The sequence below is a fragment of the Lethenteron reissneri genome, chromosome 48, assembly GCF_015708825.2.
Source record: "Lethenteron reissneri isolate LAM-NWPU_2019-01 chromosome 48, ASM1570882v1, whole genome shotgun sequence".
Lineage (NCBI taxonomy): Eukaryota > Metazoa > Chordata > Hyperoartia > Petromyzontiformes > Petromyzontidae > Lethenteron > Lethenteron reissneri.
Genome location: NC_083826.1, coordinates 1,322,052 through 1,342,716, shown reverse-complemented (window position 1 = coordinate 1,342,716; position 20,665 = coordinate 1,322,052). Strand labels below are relative to the sequence as shown.

General features: G+C 57.0%; 1 protein-coding gene and 1 pseudogene across 1 annotated transcript; one reads left to right on the top strand and one right to left on the bottom strand.

Moving 5' to 3' along the window:
• Nucleotides 1-3,736: 3,736 nt before the first annotated feature.
• On the bottom strand, nucleotides 3,737-10,799 carry LOC133354736 (notch-regulated ankyrin repeat-containing protein B-like). Its single transcript, XM_061571801.1, has one exon. The coding sequence runs from the start codon at nucleotides 9,970-9,972 to the stop codon at nucleotides 9,628-9,630; it is 345 nt and encodes a 114-aa protein (XP_061427785.1). The 5' UTR covers nucleotides 9,973-10,799; the 3' UTR covers nucleotides 3,737-9,627.
• Nucleotides 10,800-17,263: 6,464 nt separating this feature from the next.
• On the top strand, nucleotides 17,264-20,223 carry LOC133354591 (basic proline-rich protein-like; annotated as a pseudogene).
• The last annotated feature ends 442 nt before the right edge of the window (nucleotides 20,224-20,665 follow it).

Sequence of the window (20,665 nt, the reverse complement as noted above, 5' to 3'; positions counted from 1 at the left end):
ACATAGTACAATACAATACGTTACAATTACAATGGTCAATGAGATTTTCTTCTTATCAGAGCTTTGAAATCAAACGGTGATGCCCTCTTCTTCAGTTGTAACATCGTTTGTAATTCATTCCAGGACCAAGGGGCATGTCAGCAAAGTGATTGTTCCCCAAGTGAGTCCTTGCCCTAGGAACTGTCAAAGACAGCACCGGCTGAGCACGAAGTCTGTCGGATTGTGATCTGACCGAGCGGCGTTTGCCAACAATCCGCGAACCGAGATGCCACAGTTATCCTCGCACGGTGGTGGGAGGGCTCTCTGCACGGAACCTGACCGATGGTCGTATAACGAATGCCGCCCATTGTCTTTGCAATGGATGAAAATCATATGCTGCGTGGGACGCGATGGGACGGATGTTCTGAGCATGTCGTCCGTGTGTACGTACGCATGGTGGACTTCTTTAGCACCGTACGTAGGTAGCCAATTGCGCAAATCGTGGGTGCGATTAGCGCGGTTGCCTCTGCAACTTTATTCAGCATGGTAACTCGTGGTTCTTATTCTTGCGCATGATGGCAGCAGCAGCAGCAGCGGCGGCGATGTGTCGCGGGAGCTAAATGTCAATGTCGCTGTGTGCTGTCCCCGCCGAAGAGGGCTTAGGGGAGAGAGAGAGAGAGTTTGTGTAGCGTCAGGCTGCATGACGCACGGTGACGGACTGGGACGAGAAGTGGGCCCAGGCGTTTGTGAACGCGCCGGACCGCAAGTTGCCGTGCGGATCTCATTTGGCACATTGGGGGGGGGGGGGGGGGGGGGGCGGGGGCTGGCTGGGTCCAACAACACAAATGGGTGGCCGGCGAGGATGAATGTTTTGGGCTGCCGAGTGCATGATGGGGACTTAATGGCAACTCAGAGTGTTAACTCAGCAATGCAGCATACACACGAGAGGTAATAAAATGTTTTTTTTATTGACACAAAACACATTGTTTTGGTGTGAACACCGACGCGTTAAGCGAGGACTCACCGTATACACACACGTCGTCGCGTGTGAATACAAGCGCAGCACAGGGAGGGGGAGGGGGGTGGTGATGAGCTCTGTGCAAATGAAGTCTCTCGGCTTGAACGAGGGCAGCTGCAGCAGCCGCCACTGCGCGAAGTTCAAGAGGAAGAGAATTCCGCGCGCCTCGAGAGGGGCAGCCGAGAAGGAGCGACTTCCTCCTCCTCCTGCTGCTGCGGAACGAGGGTTGACGCGGAGAGATGAGGGGTCGCGTGAGATGCGCGTGTGTTTTATTGATCAGTGTCATCCTTGAGTTGAGGCTTTCGTGACTGCAGGAATCCATCCTCTTTGGTTCTTTCGGTAAAGTCGCGTAGGTAGAAATAAAATAAAATTGAACAAATCACGACGTTTCTATTGCAACACAAGCAACCTTCATCAGGTGGAAACAGCCACAGCAGGACAAGATTTGCCACGGCAGCTCTCTTGCTCACTGCAGCAATTTTGTCTATTGCTGTGGTTGTTCCCACGTGATGAAGGTTGCTTGTGTTTGCAATCGAAACGTCGTGATTTGTTCAATTTTATTTCTAACTACGTGACTTTACCGAAAGAAACGAAGAGGATCAGTGTCATGTTCTGTGGTTTAGCTGTGCACAGCACCTTGCGAGCTTTGGGGGAAGACTGCTACTTTAGAAAGTGAAAATGACGATTACTCTACGATGCAAAAGTCTCTGGCATGCGATCCCACGATTTGAACCCGCGATCCCGCACTTACGGCTCGGCCACGTTGGCATTGTCTTGTCACTTTAGTGATCAATATTATTCATAATCGAGGTTGTTGTTCTTTGTATGAGATCGCAACAATGTAAGTGAGTGGCAGTTACTAAGCGGCACGTTTTGTTGACGTGACAAACCTGACTGATTGCACGTGCCGGGTGGTGGTGGTGAACCACACATTTATATTTACGCGATCGAACACAAAAAACAACCTCTTTATTACGTCGTATTTGTGTTACGTAACAGAAGCTCCTGCTGCTGTTCAAGAACCGAGAGGAAAACTTCGTCACAGCCGCACATTCCAAAGACAAAGATCCCCCGTAAAGTCCCCCGGCAGACTGCTGGGGGCAAGTGCCGCTAGCGAGTAGCAGCAGCAGCAGCGCCGATGAAGGGCGGCACGTGGGCACACGAGGGGTGGGTGGCCAGCACCACGCAGCCACCCTGCTCACGGCAACAATGGTTCCTCGCTTTGCCTAAACAAACACGGTGAATGGTGGCCCCAGCGATTGTTGAGATGAGCTCAAACATAGTTTGTCTTTCTGCAAAACACCTTCAGCATTTACCGCGGAAATCGCTCCGCGAGAATTGGGGTTTTTGTTCTTCTCCCAGTGAGGGTCCTGCCCAGAATGTTTGGCCAGTTTCCGATTGAGACATTTTGCCATCCTGGCAGAATTGAAAGTACAGCAGCTTCTGTCTACGTGTTTATGTTTAATTGGCAGAGGCACCAAAGGTCCAACACGTCCAACGTCCAGCAAAAAGCCGAAACGATTATCAAAGTTTTAGAGATAAGAGCAATGGTAGTTTTTTTTTGCTGTAAAGTGCTTTGGAGAAGGGGCGATGATGGTGATGTTGGGAGAGAATTCCAAAGTTGAGCAGTGATAGAGAAGTGTGTGTTGCTTGCGGTGTGGTGAGTGGTGGGGTGAACGGGTGGGTGGGTGAGTGGGCGAGTGTGTGTGTTAGTGTGACCTGCAGTGTGGTGGTTGGACACAGTGCGGATGAGATGAAGCGGTCAGTGTCTGGTTGACCGAGTACTCGGCATGAGAGGATGAACCAATGAGTGAAGTTCACGGGAGCAGTCACCATGGTTGTAGTGGCAGTGGTAGCGATAGAATGGCGTTCAGGAGGCGACTGAGCGACGGAGAGCGAGTGGTTTGAGCAGCACGTCACGTGTCCATCTGTTCGAAATGCCCCAATCGTGAAGACGCGTCTTCTCCCCCTCGTGCACAAACTCATCACGCGTTACCGTGGGGCGTTATGGGTCAGAGCAGACGTGAGCAAACCGCCTGACGGCCTTGCCTCCACGTGCATCGGGCAGCCGCGCTTTCGTGTGCCGACTGACAGCGGCGCGGTGATGGCGAAAAACGCGCTCCCTACGGCAGGCGTTCCTCCTCTGCAGCCCCCCCCCCTCTCTGCCGATACCACCAAGCGGAGTCGATCAGCAAGCTGGCGAGCGAGCAGTGGGCGACGAACTTCCTTCGCACCGCACGCGGTCAATCGCCACCGTTCAAAGCGGCTCGGCCTCACCCACAACTCGTGCCCGAGTTGCGTTGTAATTTAGTTTGGCGATGGCGACGATGATGACGATGCTGCTGTTGACGCCGTTTGTGACGTTTGTTTACCCAGCAAAGATTCGCCGAATCTCAAGAGGGGCCTGCCAAGTTTTCACGGTAGGGGGAGAGGCGCGGTGTTCTGGCCAATTCCAGTTATATTTGATCTTTCTTGTCGAGTTTGTGCAGCTATGGGGACAATCAACAAACACGAAGAGACCCCCACTGGGAGCAGAGGAATGTCGCGCAGAAAGACGCCCGAGTCGGGAATCTAACCCAGGTGCCTTGCTGCGAGGTGCGAGTTATGATCACCACTGATGCGTTGGCCACCCTTCCGTCCCGAATTAATGTTTGTTTAAAGTCGGCAACGTCCGTTTGACACTTTGTACATATTGGCACAACGAAGTGAACAACACAAAATAACAAACGTCGCATAAAAAAGGAACCCATATGATTTTAATCTCATATGTTTTTGACGACAGACAACGTTTTAATGACATCATCGTACACCTCACAGCCGCGTCAATTATCATCATCATCATCACGGGGGACACCGGATTGCAAGGGGCATTTGTCTGCCCATAGAATCACGCGCCCCACCAAATGCAAAATCAAAACTAAAACAATTACAGTTTTTTTTTAACACAACACCACACTTTAACAACGCAATGAACTCGCACATCGAGGGAAGGGTTACACAGCAGCAGTACGTAGTCAAGACATATCCCCTCTCTTTAACAACAAATAAAAAAGAAAATCCGCAACCCTTTACGATATCACCAAAGTTTCAATGGCCTTGGTTCATTTGCAAATTAAGCGAGGTCGACATTCAAGTAATGTCCCGGTCACACGGTCAAGATAACTTTTTTTAAAAATCATTATTTGTACACAGAAACGACCCGAGAAATCTGTAAACCATCAGTACTGTGACCACTGACCACCCCGTTATTTAAGAAGAGTGTCAATGTCACACACATCCACCCCGAGGTTCCCAGCCGTCAGAATGCCCATCTTTTTTAGTATTTTATTTCAACAGTGCAATTCTATTCGAATGAATGGGCAACGGTGGACATCGTTTCACAGGCATTTGCATTCGTATCGTGACTTGTTTTGATTCACTCTGCGACGTTCACGTGTTTATTATTTTCTGTACCGATTTAAAAAAACCACACACACACACGAGAGGCGGGTATTCATTGCACACGCAGCCTTTCGCTGCCGGTATTGCTAAACGTAATTCGGTTTATTTTTTGTCGGGTTAGTCCGTCGTGTAGGTAACCGATGACATTCCCTGCCCGTTGACGCGCTCACAAACCTGATTTGATTGGCTTTGCATCGTCGGGTGGTGGAGGGTTATCGTAAAAAAAAACCACGACGGGATAACTACATGGCGATCTAACCCAACGGTAAATAATGTCGAATCGAAGCCACATCACATGACAACAAACACCCGCTTCCTAAAAATCCCAATTTACCCTAAAACGTCACGCGATAATGCTAATGAACAAAAACATGAAAATCCACGCAGATGTCACGCGGGAATGAGAAACGGTTTGCAATATTTCATGGCCACGCGGCTGCACGAGATTTTTTGCGACAGAATGAGAGCCACAGACGCACGCAAGGAGCCCGGGAGGTGCCAGCGGCGTTACCAAGCGGAGTTACCCCGTGGCGTTACCCCACGGCGTTACCCCGCGGGGTTACCCGACGGCGTTACCCCACGGCGTTACCCCGCGGTGGTTAATTGCGGCAGAGTAACAACAAGGGAAGACCGTTCCACGCGCGAGCGAGGTTACAATTCAAGTGTTGCATTGCATTGTGAAACTCGTATGCATGTTGGCCACGTACGAGTCGGCACCTCGGGATGAGCACGGCACATACACAGCCCACCGCGCCGATCGGAGGTGCGGGGGAATGACAACAAACTAAAACACAATCAGTTCTGAAGAAATGAGTATTAAATTGTAGAATGTCTGCGCGCTGATGCCACTCCTGCGTTATCGAGGATTTCATTCGGGCGTGTATTTTACATGATGATGATGATCATCATCATGATCATCATCATTCACAGCCCTTTTTGTCAACCTGCTGGCAGAGGCCTACCCAGTGGCGTCTGCACGTGGCCAAGCAGCTCAACTTTATCTGGCCTAACACCACCCCCGATGTTGTAGTGAGTAACACACACACGCAAGACATGTTGCTATGACGAGGTGTGGCACCTTAAGGTTTTTTTTTGGTGAGGAGGGGGGGGGGGGGAATTTCCCAAGTTATTACGTTGTACTTAAAACAAGACCCCAGCTAATTGATGTTAACAACACTTGACCAGATTCTTCGCATTGTAACCGCACACCGCTTGAATTCGAGATGAAGGTTTCGATCTTTGCGCCGATCAATTGAAACACGCGCACGCTAATTAATATTATTAGACTGCAATAATTTACGACCCTTTACAAGTCCACTGCAGGAGGAAAGCCGGAAGGCTTCGTGTTGTTTCCTCGCTCTTCCCCCTGACCCCCTACGGCTTGTGGTGGCTGGGCGAGGGGATAGAAGGAGAATTGGGGGGGGGAGGGGTGGTCCAGCAGAACCGCAGTTCAGACATCGCTGGCCACTGATGGTTTTACCCGCGGCCGGACATCGAACTCATGCGGGCCAGGCTCCCGGGCAGCTCGTCAAGCAACGAAACCACCACCGCCGTGGGCGGCGTGGGACGCGGCGTGGAAGCGAGGCGCTGTCACGCTGCGTGGTGACAAAGTGCTCCAGCGGTGCCGCTCGACTCGACCCAACTCAACGGCGTCGGCGTTGACTTCGCAGGGCACGGGCGACATTTCACAACTCATCTGTAAATCGCTCCCCCCCCCCCTTTGCTCCCCTGGCCTCGTACCAGATACCGCATGCTGCGGATTATAAGACGCTTCGGAAAGGAAGACCCCCCCTTACCCCGTCTACCGCCCCCGAACGCGTGACCGGTGTCAAATCAACTTGTACAGATCTCCAAAAAAAAACCTCTATTATGGATGATATTGGTCGTGAAAGCCGACGTGTTAAATTGTACCGATCTAGCCACAAGACAAAAGATCCCCCGTGTAGCCGTCACACACTGTTGGGGCAAGTGCTGTTAGCACCTATGAAGGCCGGCACGGCACACGAGGGGGTGGGTGGCCAGCACCACGCCCGGGCCGCCTTTGTCTCCCTAGTGTCAATGTTTATACACCACACAAGGTACTCATTTGCGGCTGAGACGACCTACGAGAGGGCCAGGACCGGTTTAGATAATCGTCAAAGGTGCTGGCCGTGAGCGGGAATCGAACTCGGGTGGCCGGGTTCCAAGCGCAACGCGCTAACCACTGCGCCACCGCTCCACACACACAAAGACAAATATCCCCCCGTATAGCCTTAACAGACTGTAGGGGCAAGTGCTGTTAGCGAGTAGCACCTATGGAAGCCGGAACGGCACACGAGGGGGTGGGTGGCCAACACCACCCCCGGCCGCCTTTGTCTCCCTCGTGGCAATGTGTACTACTACACACCGCACTCAACACTCTCACATTCACCTACCCAATTAGAAGGCACATCGCCGCCCCCCCCCCCCAACCTCAACTTTTGCTTTCAAATATTTGGGAAAGAAGTCCGTCTTATAATCCGGAGACGGGATCAGCGCCACGATTGAATATCAACACAAACCACGCGCCGCGTCTCTCCCTCCCGATCCTCGTGTCGCCGCGATACTTACAACGTAAGGCGCTTGTGCCAGGCTAGGTGCACTTTGAGCCTTCCCTTTGCTCAACGTGCAAAGGGCCTAAAAATCACAACCACCACTACCACGCACAAAGACAAAGATCCACCCCCCGTGTAGCCTCGACAGACTGTCGGGGCAAGTGGTGTGAGCGAGTAGCACCCATTAAGGCCGGCACGGCACAAGAGGGTGTGGGTGGCCAGCACCACGCCCGGTCGCCTTTGTCTCCCCAGTGGCGATGTTTACACACCGCACCAGGTACTCATTTCAGGCTGAGTCGACCTAGCGGAGGCCCACGATCAGTTCAGATAATCGTCACCGGTGTTGGCCGTGAGCGGGAATCGAACTCGGGTCGCCGGGTTCGTAGCGTGGCGTAGCGCTAACCGCGTGTGTGCGCGCGTGTGTGTCTGCGCGTGTGTGTGCGCGTGTGTGTGTGCGCGCGTATGCGTGCGTGCGCGCGTGTGTGTGTGTGTGCGCGTGCGTGTGTGTGTGCGTGCGTGTGTCTGCGTGTGTGTGCGTCTGCGTGTGTGTGCGCTTGTGTTTGCGCGCGTGTGTGTGCGTGTGTGTATCTGCGTGTGTGTGTGTGCGCGTGTGTGTGTCTGCGTGTGTGTGCGCGTGTGTGCGTGTGCGTCGTCACCGCAACCTGCCCGCAGTGTCTCGACTAAAGTGGCGGAACAGACGAAGCGCGTCGCGTCTCGCGCGCCGAGGGCTCCGGGGGGGGGGGGGGCAAACCCCGCCAGGAGGCGCTCCTCGTGGTGGTGTTGGGGGCCCGTCTCTTCCCAGCCAGCACTCAGCAGTTGTTTACCCCCCCCCCAACCACAAGCACCAAGAGAAATGATGTACAATGTACACACACACACAAGACAAAGATCCCCCTTGTAGCCTGAACAGACTGGAGGGGCAAGTGCTGTTAGCGAGTTGCACCGATGAAGGCCGGAACGGTACACGAGGGGGTGGGGGGCCAGCACCACGCCCGACCGCCTTTGTCTCCCCAGTGACGATGTTCTACACACCGCACCAGGTACTCATTTGAGGCTGAGTCGACCTAGGGGAGGCCCAAGACCGGTTCAGATAATCGTCACTGGTATTGGCAGTGAGCATGAATCGAACCCGGGTCGCTGGGTTCATAGCGCAGCGCGCTAACCGCTACACCACCGCTCCCCACACACACAGACACACACACACAGACACACAAACACACCCACAGACATATAACCATTTCGAAGGGACGTGCTGAGTAATGTCCCATCTTGCCGAGCTCGTTCAACATGTCCCCTTCGTGTGTGTGTGTCCCTCTCTCGCTGTCTCCCTGTCCCAGGCGTTCACATTGTACATGCGAGGTAGTCGCGGTAGTAGCGGTAGCAAGTCACCTCGTGGTGCCCGACTCTGTTGGCCAAAGCCTCCTTGAGCCACGGCGTCGCGCGACTCATGCGGCTCGGTGTCGTGGTGGGCAAAGGAGGAGGAGGAGACAAAATCCGTGAGCAAAATGAATAAAAAAAATAAAAATGTTCATTTCGAAAAAGCAGTATTGACAGCCGTTACACTCTCACGTTGTTATTTGTTTAAGAGCTCCAATCAGCAGCATCGTGGGGAGACTCCCAACCCTGCCGACCCAGCGGTCACGGCACCGACGCGCGCGAGAGAGAGAGGAGCACGCGTCACAGCTCAGAAGGGCACCTGCGATGAGCACGGTTGGCGACGTACGGTGCGAAAAATGTTCAAGGTTTCAAACGAAAAAACGAACCATCGCAAAGTCACCGCCTTGTCGACAAAGCTCCTCGTGAATGATTCCCGCAGCTTCCCCTAGTCACGATCTTCAACACAATCATCATCATCATCATCCTCATCATCATCATCCTCATCATCATCCTCCTTGCAAATGTCACCGCCGTGCCCATCATTCGCTACTTCAACACCATCACCGCCATCAACAACTGCTGCAGTTTTCTCCACCACCACAAAACTCACTATCACATGCATTCAGTCAAAACCACGGCATGCGTATTCGTCACCAGCGCCACCACCAACACCTTAACAACTGTCCCCACGTTTATCTCCACCACCTCCATCATTATCAATCACCAACAGCATCACAACCAGTCAGACCCATCCACACCACCACCACCGCCGTCAACACTTCACGACCAATGCCACCACCACCACCACGATCTTCACCAGCGTGGGTTCCACCAGCAGCATCAGGCCGAGCAGCAGCAGCAGCAGCTCGGTCAGCTGCCAATCACGGACGGCCACCATCAGGTAGGGCCACCGAACACCCAAAACAAAGACAAAGATCCCCCGTGTAGCCTTAACAGACTGTCGGGGCAAGTGCTGTTAGCGAGCAGCACCTATGAAGGCCGGCGCGGCACACGAGGGGGTGGATGGCCAGCACCACGCCCGGCCGCCTTTGTCTCCCCAGTGGCGACGTTCATACCACACCGCACCGGGTACTCATTTGAGGCCGAGTCGCCCGTCACCGTTTCGGAGATAATCGTCCACCGATGCCGTTCGGTGGCGAGGGTGGCGGCGGGGGTGGCGGTGGGGGGGGTCCCCGGTTCCGCGCCACGCCACCATCGTCAGGAGGAGCAGCGGCATCGTCAGGGCCTGGCCGAGTGGCATCGCGCGTTCGCCACGAGGTAGAGGACGATGTCCTGGTGGCCCGCGAACGCGGCCATGTGCAGGGCGCTCCACCCGTCGCGGTTGGCGAGGCGCGTGTCGGCCCCGAAGCGCACGAGCAGCTTGACGAGCTCCAGGTTGCCGTCGATGACGGCTTGGTGCAGCGCCGTGTGGCCCTCGGGGCCGAACGAGTTGACGTTGAACTCGTCGCAGCAGCCGCCGCCGCCGCCTCCTCCTCCTCCCCCCATCGTCAGCAAGAGCCTCTCAAGCTCCTTGGCGTTGCCAGAGCGCACTGCCTGCTGGAACAAGTCCGTTTTGTTCATCATGGTGGTGGTTGGTGGTGGTTGGTTGGTGGTGGTTGGTGGTGGTGCTACCACCCTGGCTTGGTCTTTAACAGCAAGACGTGTTGTTGTTCTTGGTGGTGGGTGGTGGTGGCGGCGGTGGCGATCTTCCGCAAACTGAAACGAACGCGATCTCCTCGGTCAGATCTCGTTCGCAGAACTGTCCGGGAGACTCAAAATTTCCCTTCGTTCCTTACGCGATTGGCTGCTGTTTGGTGTTGCCGTTACAGCTGCTGCTGCAGCTGCTGCTGCTGTTGTTGGAAGTAGATGCTTGTGTCCGTGTAGTAGCAGAAGACGCACAACAACAGCACCACCACCACACACACAGAGAGAGACAGATAGTTGGTGTCCGGCGTGAGCGCGGTTCTCAGCAGCCGTGCCGAGCCACCCGAGGCAAGTCGCCGGTCTCCCGCGGAGTCTCCCGCGGAGTCGTCCGTCTCCGTGCAGCTCGAGGTGTTGCTCGCTCACTCGCTCCGCTCCTTCGTGCTCGCTGATGGTGGCCTCCTCCTCCTCCTCGCGATCTCCTCCTGCCGAGTCTCCGCGCGTCTCTGATCCTCGCTCCGACTCGGCAACGGACCGCCGTCACTCGTGGCGTCAAACACCCACCGACAGCACCCACCTCGATGTCACCGGCCGGACAGCCAGCGTCAAGAGCAGCAGCAGCGTCAAAAGCAGCAGCAGTGGCAGCAGCAACAGCGTCAAGAGCATCAACAGCAGCAACAGCGGCAGCAGCGGCAGGAGCGGTGGCACCAACAGCAGAAGCAGCAGCAGCAGCAAGTCACCTCCACGCCATCCCAGCTCAATGTCTTCCCCGCTCCAAGCCCCTTTTGCGCTTTATACGCGGCCACGCTGGGCACATTAACATAACGACGCTGGGGGTGGGGGTGGATGCCACTGGCGCTGTTCCTGGAGGAGGAGGCGGCGTCTTCTGTCTGGGCCCAGAGCCAATTGACATCAAAGATGGGCGAGGTGCAAGCTGCACGTCCCCATTGGCTTGGCTTGCCACTGGGGGTGTGCCCTCCTCATGCCTGCGTGTGTCTGTGTGCCTGTGTGTCTGTGTGCCTGTGTGTCTGTGTGCCTGTGTGTCTGTGTGCCTGTGTGTCTGTGTGCCTGTGTGTCTGTGTGCCCTCATGCCTGCGTCTGTCTGCGTGTGTCTGTGTGCCTGTGTGTCTGTGTGTGCCTGTGTGCCTGTGTGTCTGTGTGCCTGTGTGTCTGTGTGCCTGTGTGTCTGTGTGCCCTCATGCCTGCGTCTGTCTGCGTGTGTCTGTGTGCCTGTGTGTCTGTGTGCCTGTGTGTCTGTGTGCCTGTGTGTCTGTGTGCCTGCGTGTCTGTGTGCCTGTGGTGTGTGCCTGTGTGTCTGTGTGCCCTCATGCCTGCGTGTGTCTGTGTGCCTGTGTGTGTGTGTGCCTCTGTGTCTGTGTGCCTGTGTGTCTGTGTGCCTGTGGTGTGTGCCTGTGTGTCTGTGTGCCCTCATGCCTGCGTGTGTCTGTGTGCCTTTATGCCTGAGGTGTGTGCTTGTGTGTCTGTGTGCCCTCATGCCTGCGTGTGTCTGTGTGCCTGTGTGTCTGTAGTGTGTGCCTGTGCGTCTGTGTGTGCCTGTGTGCCTGTGGTGTGTGTCTGTGTGCCTGTGTGCTCTCATGCCTGCGTGTGTCTGTGTGTCTTGTGCCTGTGTGCCCTCATGCCTGCGTGTGTCTGTGTGCCTGTGTGTCTGTGTGCCTGTGTGTCTCTGTGTCTGTATGCCTGTGGTGTGTGCCTGTGTGTCTGTGTGCCCTCATGCCTGCGTGTGTCTGTGTGTCTGTGTGCCTGTGTGCCCTCATGCCTGCGTGTGTCTGTGTGTCTGTGTGCCTGTGTGCCCTCATGCCTGCGTGTGTCTGTGTGCCTGTGTGTCTGTGTGCCCTCATGCCTGCATGTGTCTGTGTGCCTGTGTGTCTGTGTGCCCTCATGCCTGCGTGTGTCTGTGTACCTGTGTGCCCTCATGCCTGCGTGTGTCTGTGTGCCTGTGTGTCTGTGTGCCCTCATGCCTGCGTGTGTCTGTGTGCCTGTGTGCCTGTTGTGTGTGCCTGTGGTGTGTGCCTGTGTGTCTGTGTTGTGTGTCTGTGTTGTGTGTCTGTGTGTCTGTGTTGTGTGTCTGTGTGCCTGTGTGCCTGTTGTGTGTGCCTGTGGTGTGTGCCTGTGTGTCTGTGTTGTGTGTCTGTGTTGTGTGTCTGTGTGTCTGTGTGTATGTGTTGTGTTTGTGTGTCTGTGTTGTGTGTCTGTGTTGTGTGTCTGTGGTGTGTTTTTGTGTGCCTGTGGTGTGTGTCTGCGTTGTGTGTCTGTGTTGTGTGTCTGTGTTGTGTGTCTGTATATCTGTGTGGTAGGGGGTGGGTGGGGAGCGGTGGTGTAGCGGTTAGCGCTACGCTGCGCTACGAACTCGGCACCCCGGGTTCGATTCCCGCTCACGGCCACCACCGGTGACGATTATCTGAACCGGTCCTGGGCCTCCTCCCCTAGTTCGACTCAGCCTCATTTGAGCATCTGGTGCGGTGTGTAAACATCGCCACTAGGGAGACAAAGGCGGCCCGGGCGTGGTGCTGGCCACCCACCCCCTCGTGTGTCACAGTGACGACCTTCATAAATGCTGCTCGCGAACAGCACTTGCCCCGACAGTCTATTGAAGGCTATACGGGGGATCTTTGTCACGTGTGTGTGTCACGTGTGTGTGGGTGCGTGTGGGTGTGTGTCATGTGTGTGTGTGTGTCACGTGTGTGTGGGTGCAGTGTGGATGTGTGTCACGTGTGTGTGTGTGTCACGTGTGTGTGTGGGTGCGTGTGGATGGGTGTCACGCGTGTCATCAAAGAGAAAAGTGTCGGCGCCTCGACCCTCCGGGAGGAGGAAGCAATAAAATCCACCGCGGGTCTTCGCGTCGCGCTTGAAGACGCGTGGAGGTGGTTGGATTCATTGAGTGAGCGATGGTGCTGTTTGTTGCTGGCCGGGCATTACAGTGCAGTGACACCCACAATTACGGCTGCCCCCTTTGACGTTTTGGCAAAAACGCCGTCACATCGACCCCACGCTCACGTGGCTGACAGCATCGTCCGCCCTTCCTCGCTGTACATCGCCTCTCAGCCTCCACCACCACCACCACCGTGCCCTGTACATCGCTTCGACTTACGTCGTTTCGATGTACGTCGTCCAGGGACGCCCCCCACGACGTATACCGAGGCGGGGGGGAGGCTCAGCTCCCCCCTCACCAGCTCCGCTCCCAACGCTACAGGGCTGAGAGTGGCGCTTGGGGATTCTATAAACAATACAACACCACCAAGCTTAGTTCATTCAGACGCTGTCTTTCCGACAGACCTGTTCTTCACCTGAGGACGGCTGCTTGCGTTGTGGCCGAAACGTCGTGAGAATTATATTATTTTATTATGTTTTATTTTAATTATTTTATTATCTCCATTCTACGTGACTTTATACAATTATAGACTATACAATTATAAACTATACATCTCTAAACTATACAACTATAAACTTTTTTTTTACAGGTTAAAGTCCATTGACCTCTGTCGCTATTTTTTCAGAAGCGACCTGGCCACAAATGATTGCCCCATGAAGTGGCAGATCACGTGGTAATGCACAGCAGCCAAACACTCCAAACGCGTGACGTTTATTCTAAATGTGGAGGGAGAAACCGGAGGAACCGGAGAAAAATCGACACAACAACGGGGGAGAGAGACACGCAAACTCCAAATATACAGCAGCAGGCGTCAGGGTCGGGATGGAACCCACGACATCCTGTATACCAGGCGAGGTAGTTAACATCTCCTAGCCACCGTGATGGTGATGAGACAGAGACACGCAAACTCCAAATATGCAGCAGCAGGCATCAGGGTCGGGATGGAACCCACGACCTCCTGTATACCAGGCGAGGTAGTTAATATCTCCTAGCCACCGTGATGGTGATGAGAGAGAGACACGCAAACTCCAAATATGCAGCAGCAGGCATTAGGGTCGGGATGGAACCCACGACCTCCTGTATACCAGGCGATGTAGTTAACATCTCCTAGCCACCGTGATGATGATGATGAGAGAGAGACACGCAAACTCCAAATATGCAGCAGCAGGCATTAGGGTCGGGATGGAACCCACGACCTCCTGTATACCAGGCGATGTAGTTAACATCTCCTAGCCACCGTGATGGTGATGAGAGAGAGAGACACGCAAACTCAAAATATGCAGCAGCAGGCATCAGGGTCGAATTGGAACCCACGACCTCCTGTATACCATAACATCTCCTAGCCACCGCGGCGCCCTGTGTGTGTGCGGGGGGGGGGGGGCTGCGAGCCGTATGGAGTTTGCCGGATTTGTGGTGGTGGTGGTGGCGGTGGCGGATTTGATGTGAAGGTGACACGAAGGGGGAGTGTTCATTGTTGCATCCTCGGGGCAACTCCGGCGGCAGGAGGTGTGAGCATGAGAAGGGCGCCCAGGTGACACTCAAGAGGAACTCGTCTGTTGTTGCTAAGAACAAGAGAAAGCAGAAGCAATATGTCGCCTTGCCAGGCTGACTTCAAATGGCCATAAACTCATCAAGAAAGGGGCAATCGTGGGCTGTGGAGGGCTGGGCTGGCCTCCCACCCGCATAGCCCAGACGCACACCCACATCCGAGTTCAGCATCGCAGGGAAGTAACAATAGATGAATTCGATGTGATGGGTTTTCACCGTGAGAGACAGAGAGAGAGTGTGTAGTCATTGCTACGAAACCAGGGGACCCGCGTTCGCTTCCCGTTCACGACCAGTAACAGCGGAGAATAGATCCACGCTGCAAACTCCAAACACACAGCAGGCGTCAGGGTCGGGATGGAGCCCACGACTTCCTGTATACCAGGCGAGGGAGTTAACATCTCCTTGCCACCGTGATGGTGAGAGAGAGACGCCGCAAACTCCAAATATACAACAGGCGTCAGGGTCGGGATGGAACCCACGACTTCCTGTATACCAGGCGACGTAGTTAACATCTCCTAGCCACCGTGATTGTGAGAGAGAGACACGCAAACTCCAAACACACAGCAGGCGTCAGGGTCGAGATGGAGCCCACGACTTCCTGTATACCAGGCGAGGGAGTTAGCATCTCCTAGCCACCGTGATGGTGAGAGAGAGACACGCAAACTCCAAACACACAGCAGGCATCAGGGTCGGGATAGAGCCCACGACCTCCTGTATACCAGGCGAGGGAGTCAACATCTCTTAGCCACCGCGGCGGCGTCGCCTTTGATTCTCCCCACCTCGCCCTTCCCGGCAACGAGATGCCTCGGTTGTTTCGTGCCCACTTACGCGACAGCCGTAACCACACAAAACACGACACGAATACCTCTCCCTGGGTTAGATAAGCACAGGGGGCGAGTCAGCCAGCCGGACGGTGCGGGCGAGGGGAGGGGTTGTCAAGAAGGGAAAACAAGTTCTTCAAAAAAAAATGTCTCTGCTGACTTCGTCATGCGGCCACTATTTGGCAAAACGAGCGTGGGAATTTGTTGTTTTGGTGAGCGAGCAAATCGCTGGAGCGTGTTCTTTTTCAAGTTTTTTTTTGGTCGCTCAAGAGTTTGCGGGCAGGACGGCATTCCTCGCGCTGCCGCTCTCGCCACACAGCCGCTAATTCACCCCCCCGCCCCCCCCCCCCCACGAGCTCAGCGGGTTGCTCGAGGTGACGGTCCGTGTGAAATCGCTGACGGTGGTGAATCAAATGTTGAAATGTGCACGTTTCTTAGTCAGCACGTTGTATAGGTATGTGGGTTTTTTTTGAGTGAGTAATAAGTAAGTGTGCCGTCCTGCGTGGCGCACCTCGTTCAACACGTCTGATCACACGGGGAAGAGGAGAGCAAATCGTCTCGAAACGAGAGCTCCCTCCCGGTCGAGACGTCTTGCGCCATTCAGTGGCGAGAGCGAGAAATTGCAGGGCTGCACCTTTAACCTTTAAAGTGTGATGTTACATTTGTGGGTCTTTTTTAATTAGTAAATTCAGGAGAGGCTCGCGGAGTCTCGAGATTGCGTTTCGACAGGATCCCGTATTGCGATGTTTGACCAAGCTCGAGGAACACTCACGCACAGGAGGGGGCAATAGAAAACAAATGCCTTACAGAAAACATAAATAATACGCACACATGCGTGTCTCCTTCGCACATTCATCTCTGCATAGAATAGAGAAAGAAAAAACACCAGTAAATCTGAAACAACCCACCAGCCCTCTCGGAGTGGATCATTTCAGCAGCATTGATTCTACACAAGAAAAAACTTTGGGGCGGTTTCGACACGCAGTGTCTCATCAGCAGAGCCAGGCTCGCTTTAATCAATGCTGGTGAACTGCTAATGTTACAGGCAAGGCTCCTCTCTCTCGCCTTCCAATACGGGTCCCAGTTTGACACAAACTTACAGTGGCTGCTTATTTATTGTGTTGCTGTACGTATTGTGAGAAATCGGTTATTGTGGGAAATCCACGTGGATGGGTCACGTGGATGGGTCACGTGGATGGGTCACTCGCCCACTCGTTTCGCTTCCATCAAGTGTCCACCTGGTACGTGTCGTCAATTCACCCGCGTTATTGTATTTTGTTTTTACGGATATTCCCCTAAAATTGTCGCCTTTCCCAATCAACAACATTGTTGGCACCAAAGCGTCGTCATAAATCACGTCAAACACAAACCCCAACCAACGGCAGCCGAAATCTTCCGTCCGCAAGGGTGAGTGGCGTTCTCTCGGTAGAATCGTCCGGACGTTTGGTGGTGGTGGTGGTGAGGGGATGGGGTGAGTAAGGAACGGTTCACTTTTGTTCTTTGAATGGTCCAATCCATCCTCGAACACCGACCTCCCTCCAGAAGCATCGCCGCTTGGGCTGCCCAGGGAGGGCTGCTGGCTGATGATGATTCCGGGGCTTGCACATCAATGGGAGCTCTCCCCTCGACAAGAACCCTTCAACACTTCCGCTCCCACTCATGCGCCACGCTTCTTACATTGCCGCGTGCGCGCGAAAACCCCGGGGCCTCTTTCACGCGCGGCCTCACGGCACAAAGACAAAGGCGACGCTTCCTCCCCTACCACCACCACCACAACCACCACCACCACAACCACCCCACCACCACCACCACCACCACAACCACCACCACCACCACCACCTCACGGCCACCACCACCACCCCACCACCACCACCACCCCACCACCACCACCCCACCACCACCACCACAACCACCACCACCACCACCACCACCACCACCCACCACCACCACAACCACCACCACCACCATCCCACCACCACCACAACCACCACCATCCCACCACCACCACCACCACAACCACCACCACCACAACCACCACCACCCCACCACCACCACCACAACCACCACCACCCCACCACCACCACCACCCCACCACCACCCACCACCACCACCCCACCACCACAACCTCCATCAACACCCCACCACCACCACCACAACCTCCATCACCACCCCACCACCACCACCCCACCACCACCATCCCACCACCGTGTAGCCTGCATAGACTGTTGAGGCGAGCGCTGTTTGCGAGCACCCATTAAGGCTGGCTGGCTGGCATGGCGCACAATGTCGCGGTGTGGCCGTCGCCACGCCAGGCACGAGGTTTGGACCGACTATAAACATTCAGTCGCCCAGGCGGTTGCTGAGCGGGGTTCGTGGCGCGGTGCGTTGACACTACCGCTCCCTCCACACAATCGCACCTTCGATTAGCATGGTTGGCTACATCCAATACGTAAAGCCGCGTGGGTATGATGACAACTGTCGGCTCTATCCTACCACCTGATCAACTACGGAGCCAATCAAACCGAGTGGTCACGTGGGGGCAAAAAGGTCAATCAAGTTGGTTCATCAGCCAAACCGGTGATAGTTCAAAAGCAACATCTGGGGATGTTGTACCACGTGTCGCTGGGGAGTGCAGGCAGCAGTCTCCGGCATGAGCAAAGCGGTGGCCCGCACGGCACCCGATTGAGTGGCTGGCCAGCACCGCGCCCGTCCGTCTTTGTCTCCCCAGTGGCGATGTTTACACATCGCACCAGGTACTCATTTGAGGCTGAGTCGACCTAGGGGAGGCCCAGGATCGGTTCAGATAATCGTCGCTGATGTTGGCTGTGAGCGGTAATCTAACTCGGGATGCCGGGTTCGTAGCGCAGCGCGATAACCGCTACACTACCGCTCCCCACAAACACACAGACAGACACAAAAATAACGATAAAAACAAAGATCCCCCGTGTAGCCTGTAACAGACTGATGGAGCAAGTGCTGTTAGCGACACACACAGACACACAGACACACACACGCACACAGACACACACGCACACAGACACGCACACACACACGCAGATAGACAAACACACACAGATAGGCAAACACGCACATACACACAGACACACACAGATATACACACACGCACACACACACAGACACGCACACACATACACACAGATAGACACAGACACACACAGCCACACAGATAGTCACACACGCACCCGCGTGTTCACACAGCGCGGTGGGTCAGGCGTCTGGGAAGAGGGCGAGAGAGGAACACGGGAGAGCGAGGAGGATGAGTGTTGCTCGCGGATGCTCGGGGCATGTCACAACCTTCGGTTCACGCTTCGCCGAGCATCGCACCACCTCGCTCCCCATTCCGGAACCGAACCGCACCCCCCACGCCCCCCCCCCCACCACCCGCATCCCTGATCCGACCCCCCCCCCCCCCAGCTCCTGCACCCCCCCAGCTCCTGCACCCCCCCCCCAGCTCCTGCACCCCCCCCAGCTCCTGCACCCCCCCCCAGCTCCTGCACCCCCCCAGCTCCTGCACCCCCCCCCAGCTCCTGCACCCCCCCAGCTCCTGCACCCCCCCCAGCTCCTGCACCCCCCCAGCTCCTGCACCCCCCCCCCAGCTCCTGCACCCCCCCCAGCTCCTGCACCCCCCCCCAGCTCCTGCACCCCCCCAGCTCCTGCACCCCCCCAGCCCCTGCACCCCCCCCCCCAGCTCCTACACCCCCCCAGCTCCTGCACCCCCCCCAGCTCCTGCACCCCCCCCCAGCTCCTGCACCCCCCCAGCTCCTGCACCCCCCCCAGCTCCTGCACCCCCCCCCCAGCTCCTGCACCCCCCCCCAGCTCCTGCACCCCCCCCAGCTCCTGCACCCCCCCCAGCTCCTGCACCCCCCCAGCTCCTGCACCCCCCCCCAGCTCCTGCACCCCCCCCCCAGCTCCTGCACCCCCCCCAGCTCCTGCACCCCCCCAGCCCCTGCACTCCCAGCTCCTGCACCCCCCCCCAGCTCCTGCACCCCCCCCCCAGCCCCTGCACCCCCCCCAGTTCCTGCACCCCCCCCCAGCTCCTGCACCCCCCCCCCAGCTCCTGCACCCCCCCAGCCCCTGCACCCCCCCAGCTCCTGCACCCCCCCCCCCAGCTCCTGCACCCCCCCCAGCTCCTGCACCCCCCCCAGCTCCTGCACCCCCCCAGCTCCTGCACCCCACCCAGCTCCTGCACCCCCCCAGCCCCTGCACCCCCCCCCCCAGCTCCTGCACCCCCCCCCAGCTGCTGCACCCCCCCCCCCCAGCCCCTGCACCCCCTCCCCCAGCTGCTGCACCCCCTCCCAGCCCCTGCACCCCCCCCAGCTGCTGCACACCCCCAGCTCCTGCACCCCCCCCAGCTCCTGCACCCCCCCAGCTCCTGCACCCCCTCCCCAGCTCCTGCACACCCCCAGCTCCTGCACCCCCCCCCCAGCTCCTGCACCCCCCCCAGCTCCTGCACCCCCTCCCCAGCTCCTGCACACCCCCAGCTCCTGCACCCCCCCCCAGCTCCTGCACACCCCCAGCTCCTGCACCCCCCCCCAGCCCCTGCACCCCCCCAGCTCCTGCACCCCCCCCCCCAGCCCCTGCACCCCCCCAGCTCCTGCACCCCCCCCAGCCCCTGCACCCCCCCCAGCTCCTGCACCCCCCCCCAGCTCCTGCACCCCCCCCAGCTCCTGCACCCCCCCCAGCTACTGCACCCCCCCAGCTCCTGCACCCCCCCCCCCAGCTCCTGCACCCCCCCAGCTACTGCACCCCCCCAGCTCCTGCACCCCCCCCCAGCTCCTGCACCCCCCCCAGCTCCTGCACCCCCCCAGCTACTGCACCCCCCCAGCTCCTGCACCCCCCCCAGCTCCTGCACCCCCCCCCAGCTCCTGCACCCCCCCAGCTCCTGCACCCCCCCCCCCAGCTCCTGCACCCCCCCCCAGCTACTGCACCCCCCCCCAGCTCCTGCACCCCCCCCCAGCTCCTGCACCCCCCCCCAGCTCCTGCACCCCCCCAGCTCCTGCACCCCCCCAGCTCCTGCACCCCCCCAGCTCCTGCACCCCCCCCAGCTCCTGCACCCCCCCCAACTCATGCACCCCCCTAGCTCCTGCACCCCCCCCCCCAGCTCCTGCACCCCCCCCAGCTCCTGCACCCCCCCAGCTCCTGCACCCCCCCCAGCTCCTGCACCCCCCCAGCTCCTGCACCCCCCCAGCTCCTGCACCCCCCCCCCCAGCTCCTGCACCCCCCCCCCCAGCTCCTGCACCCCTTGCGAGCCATCTGGGACGAGCGCGCTGCGGCTCTTCGCGGGTCGGAGCGCCGGGATGGTCACGGCGCCGCAGCTCCTTCAAAGCTCCCGCTGGGGGAGGGGAGGGGAGGGAGG

Excerpts from the sequence above, each read along its gene's own strand:
- LOC133354736 (XM_061571801.1), bottom strand. The coding sequence starts at position 9,972 with ATGATGAACAAAACGGACTTGTTCCAGCAGGCAGTGCGCTCTGGCAAC.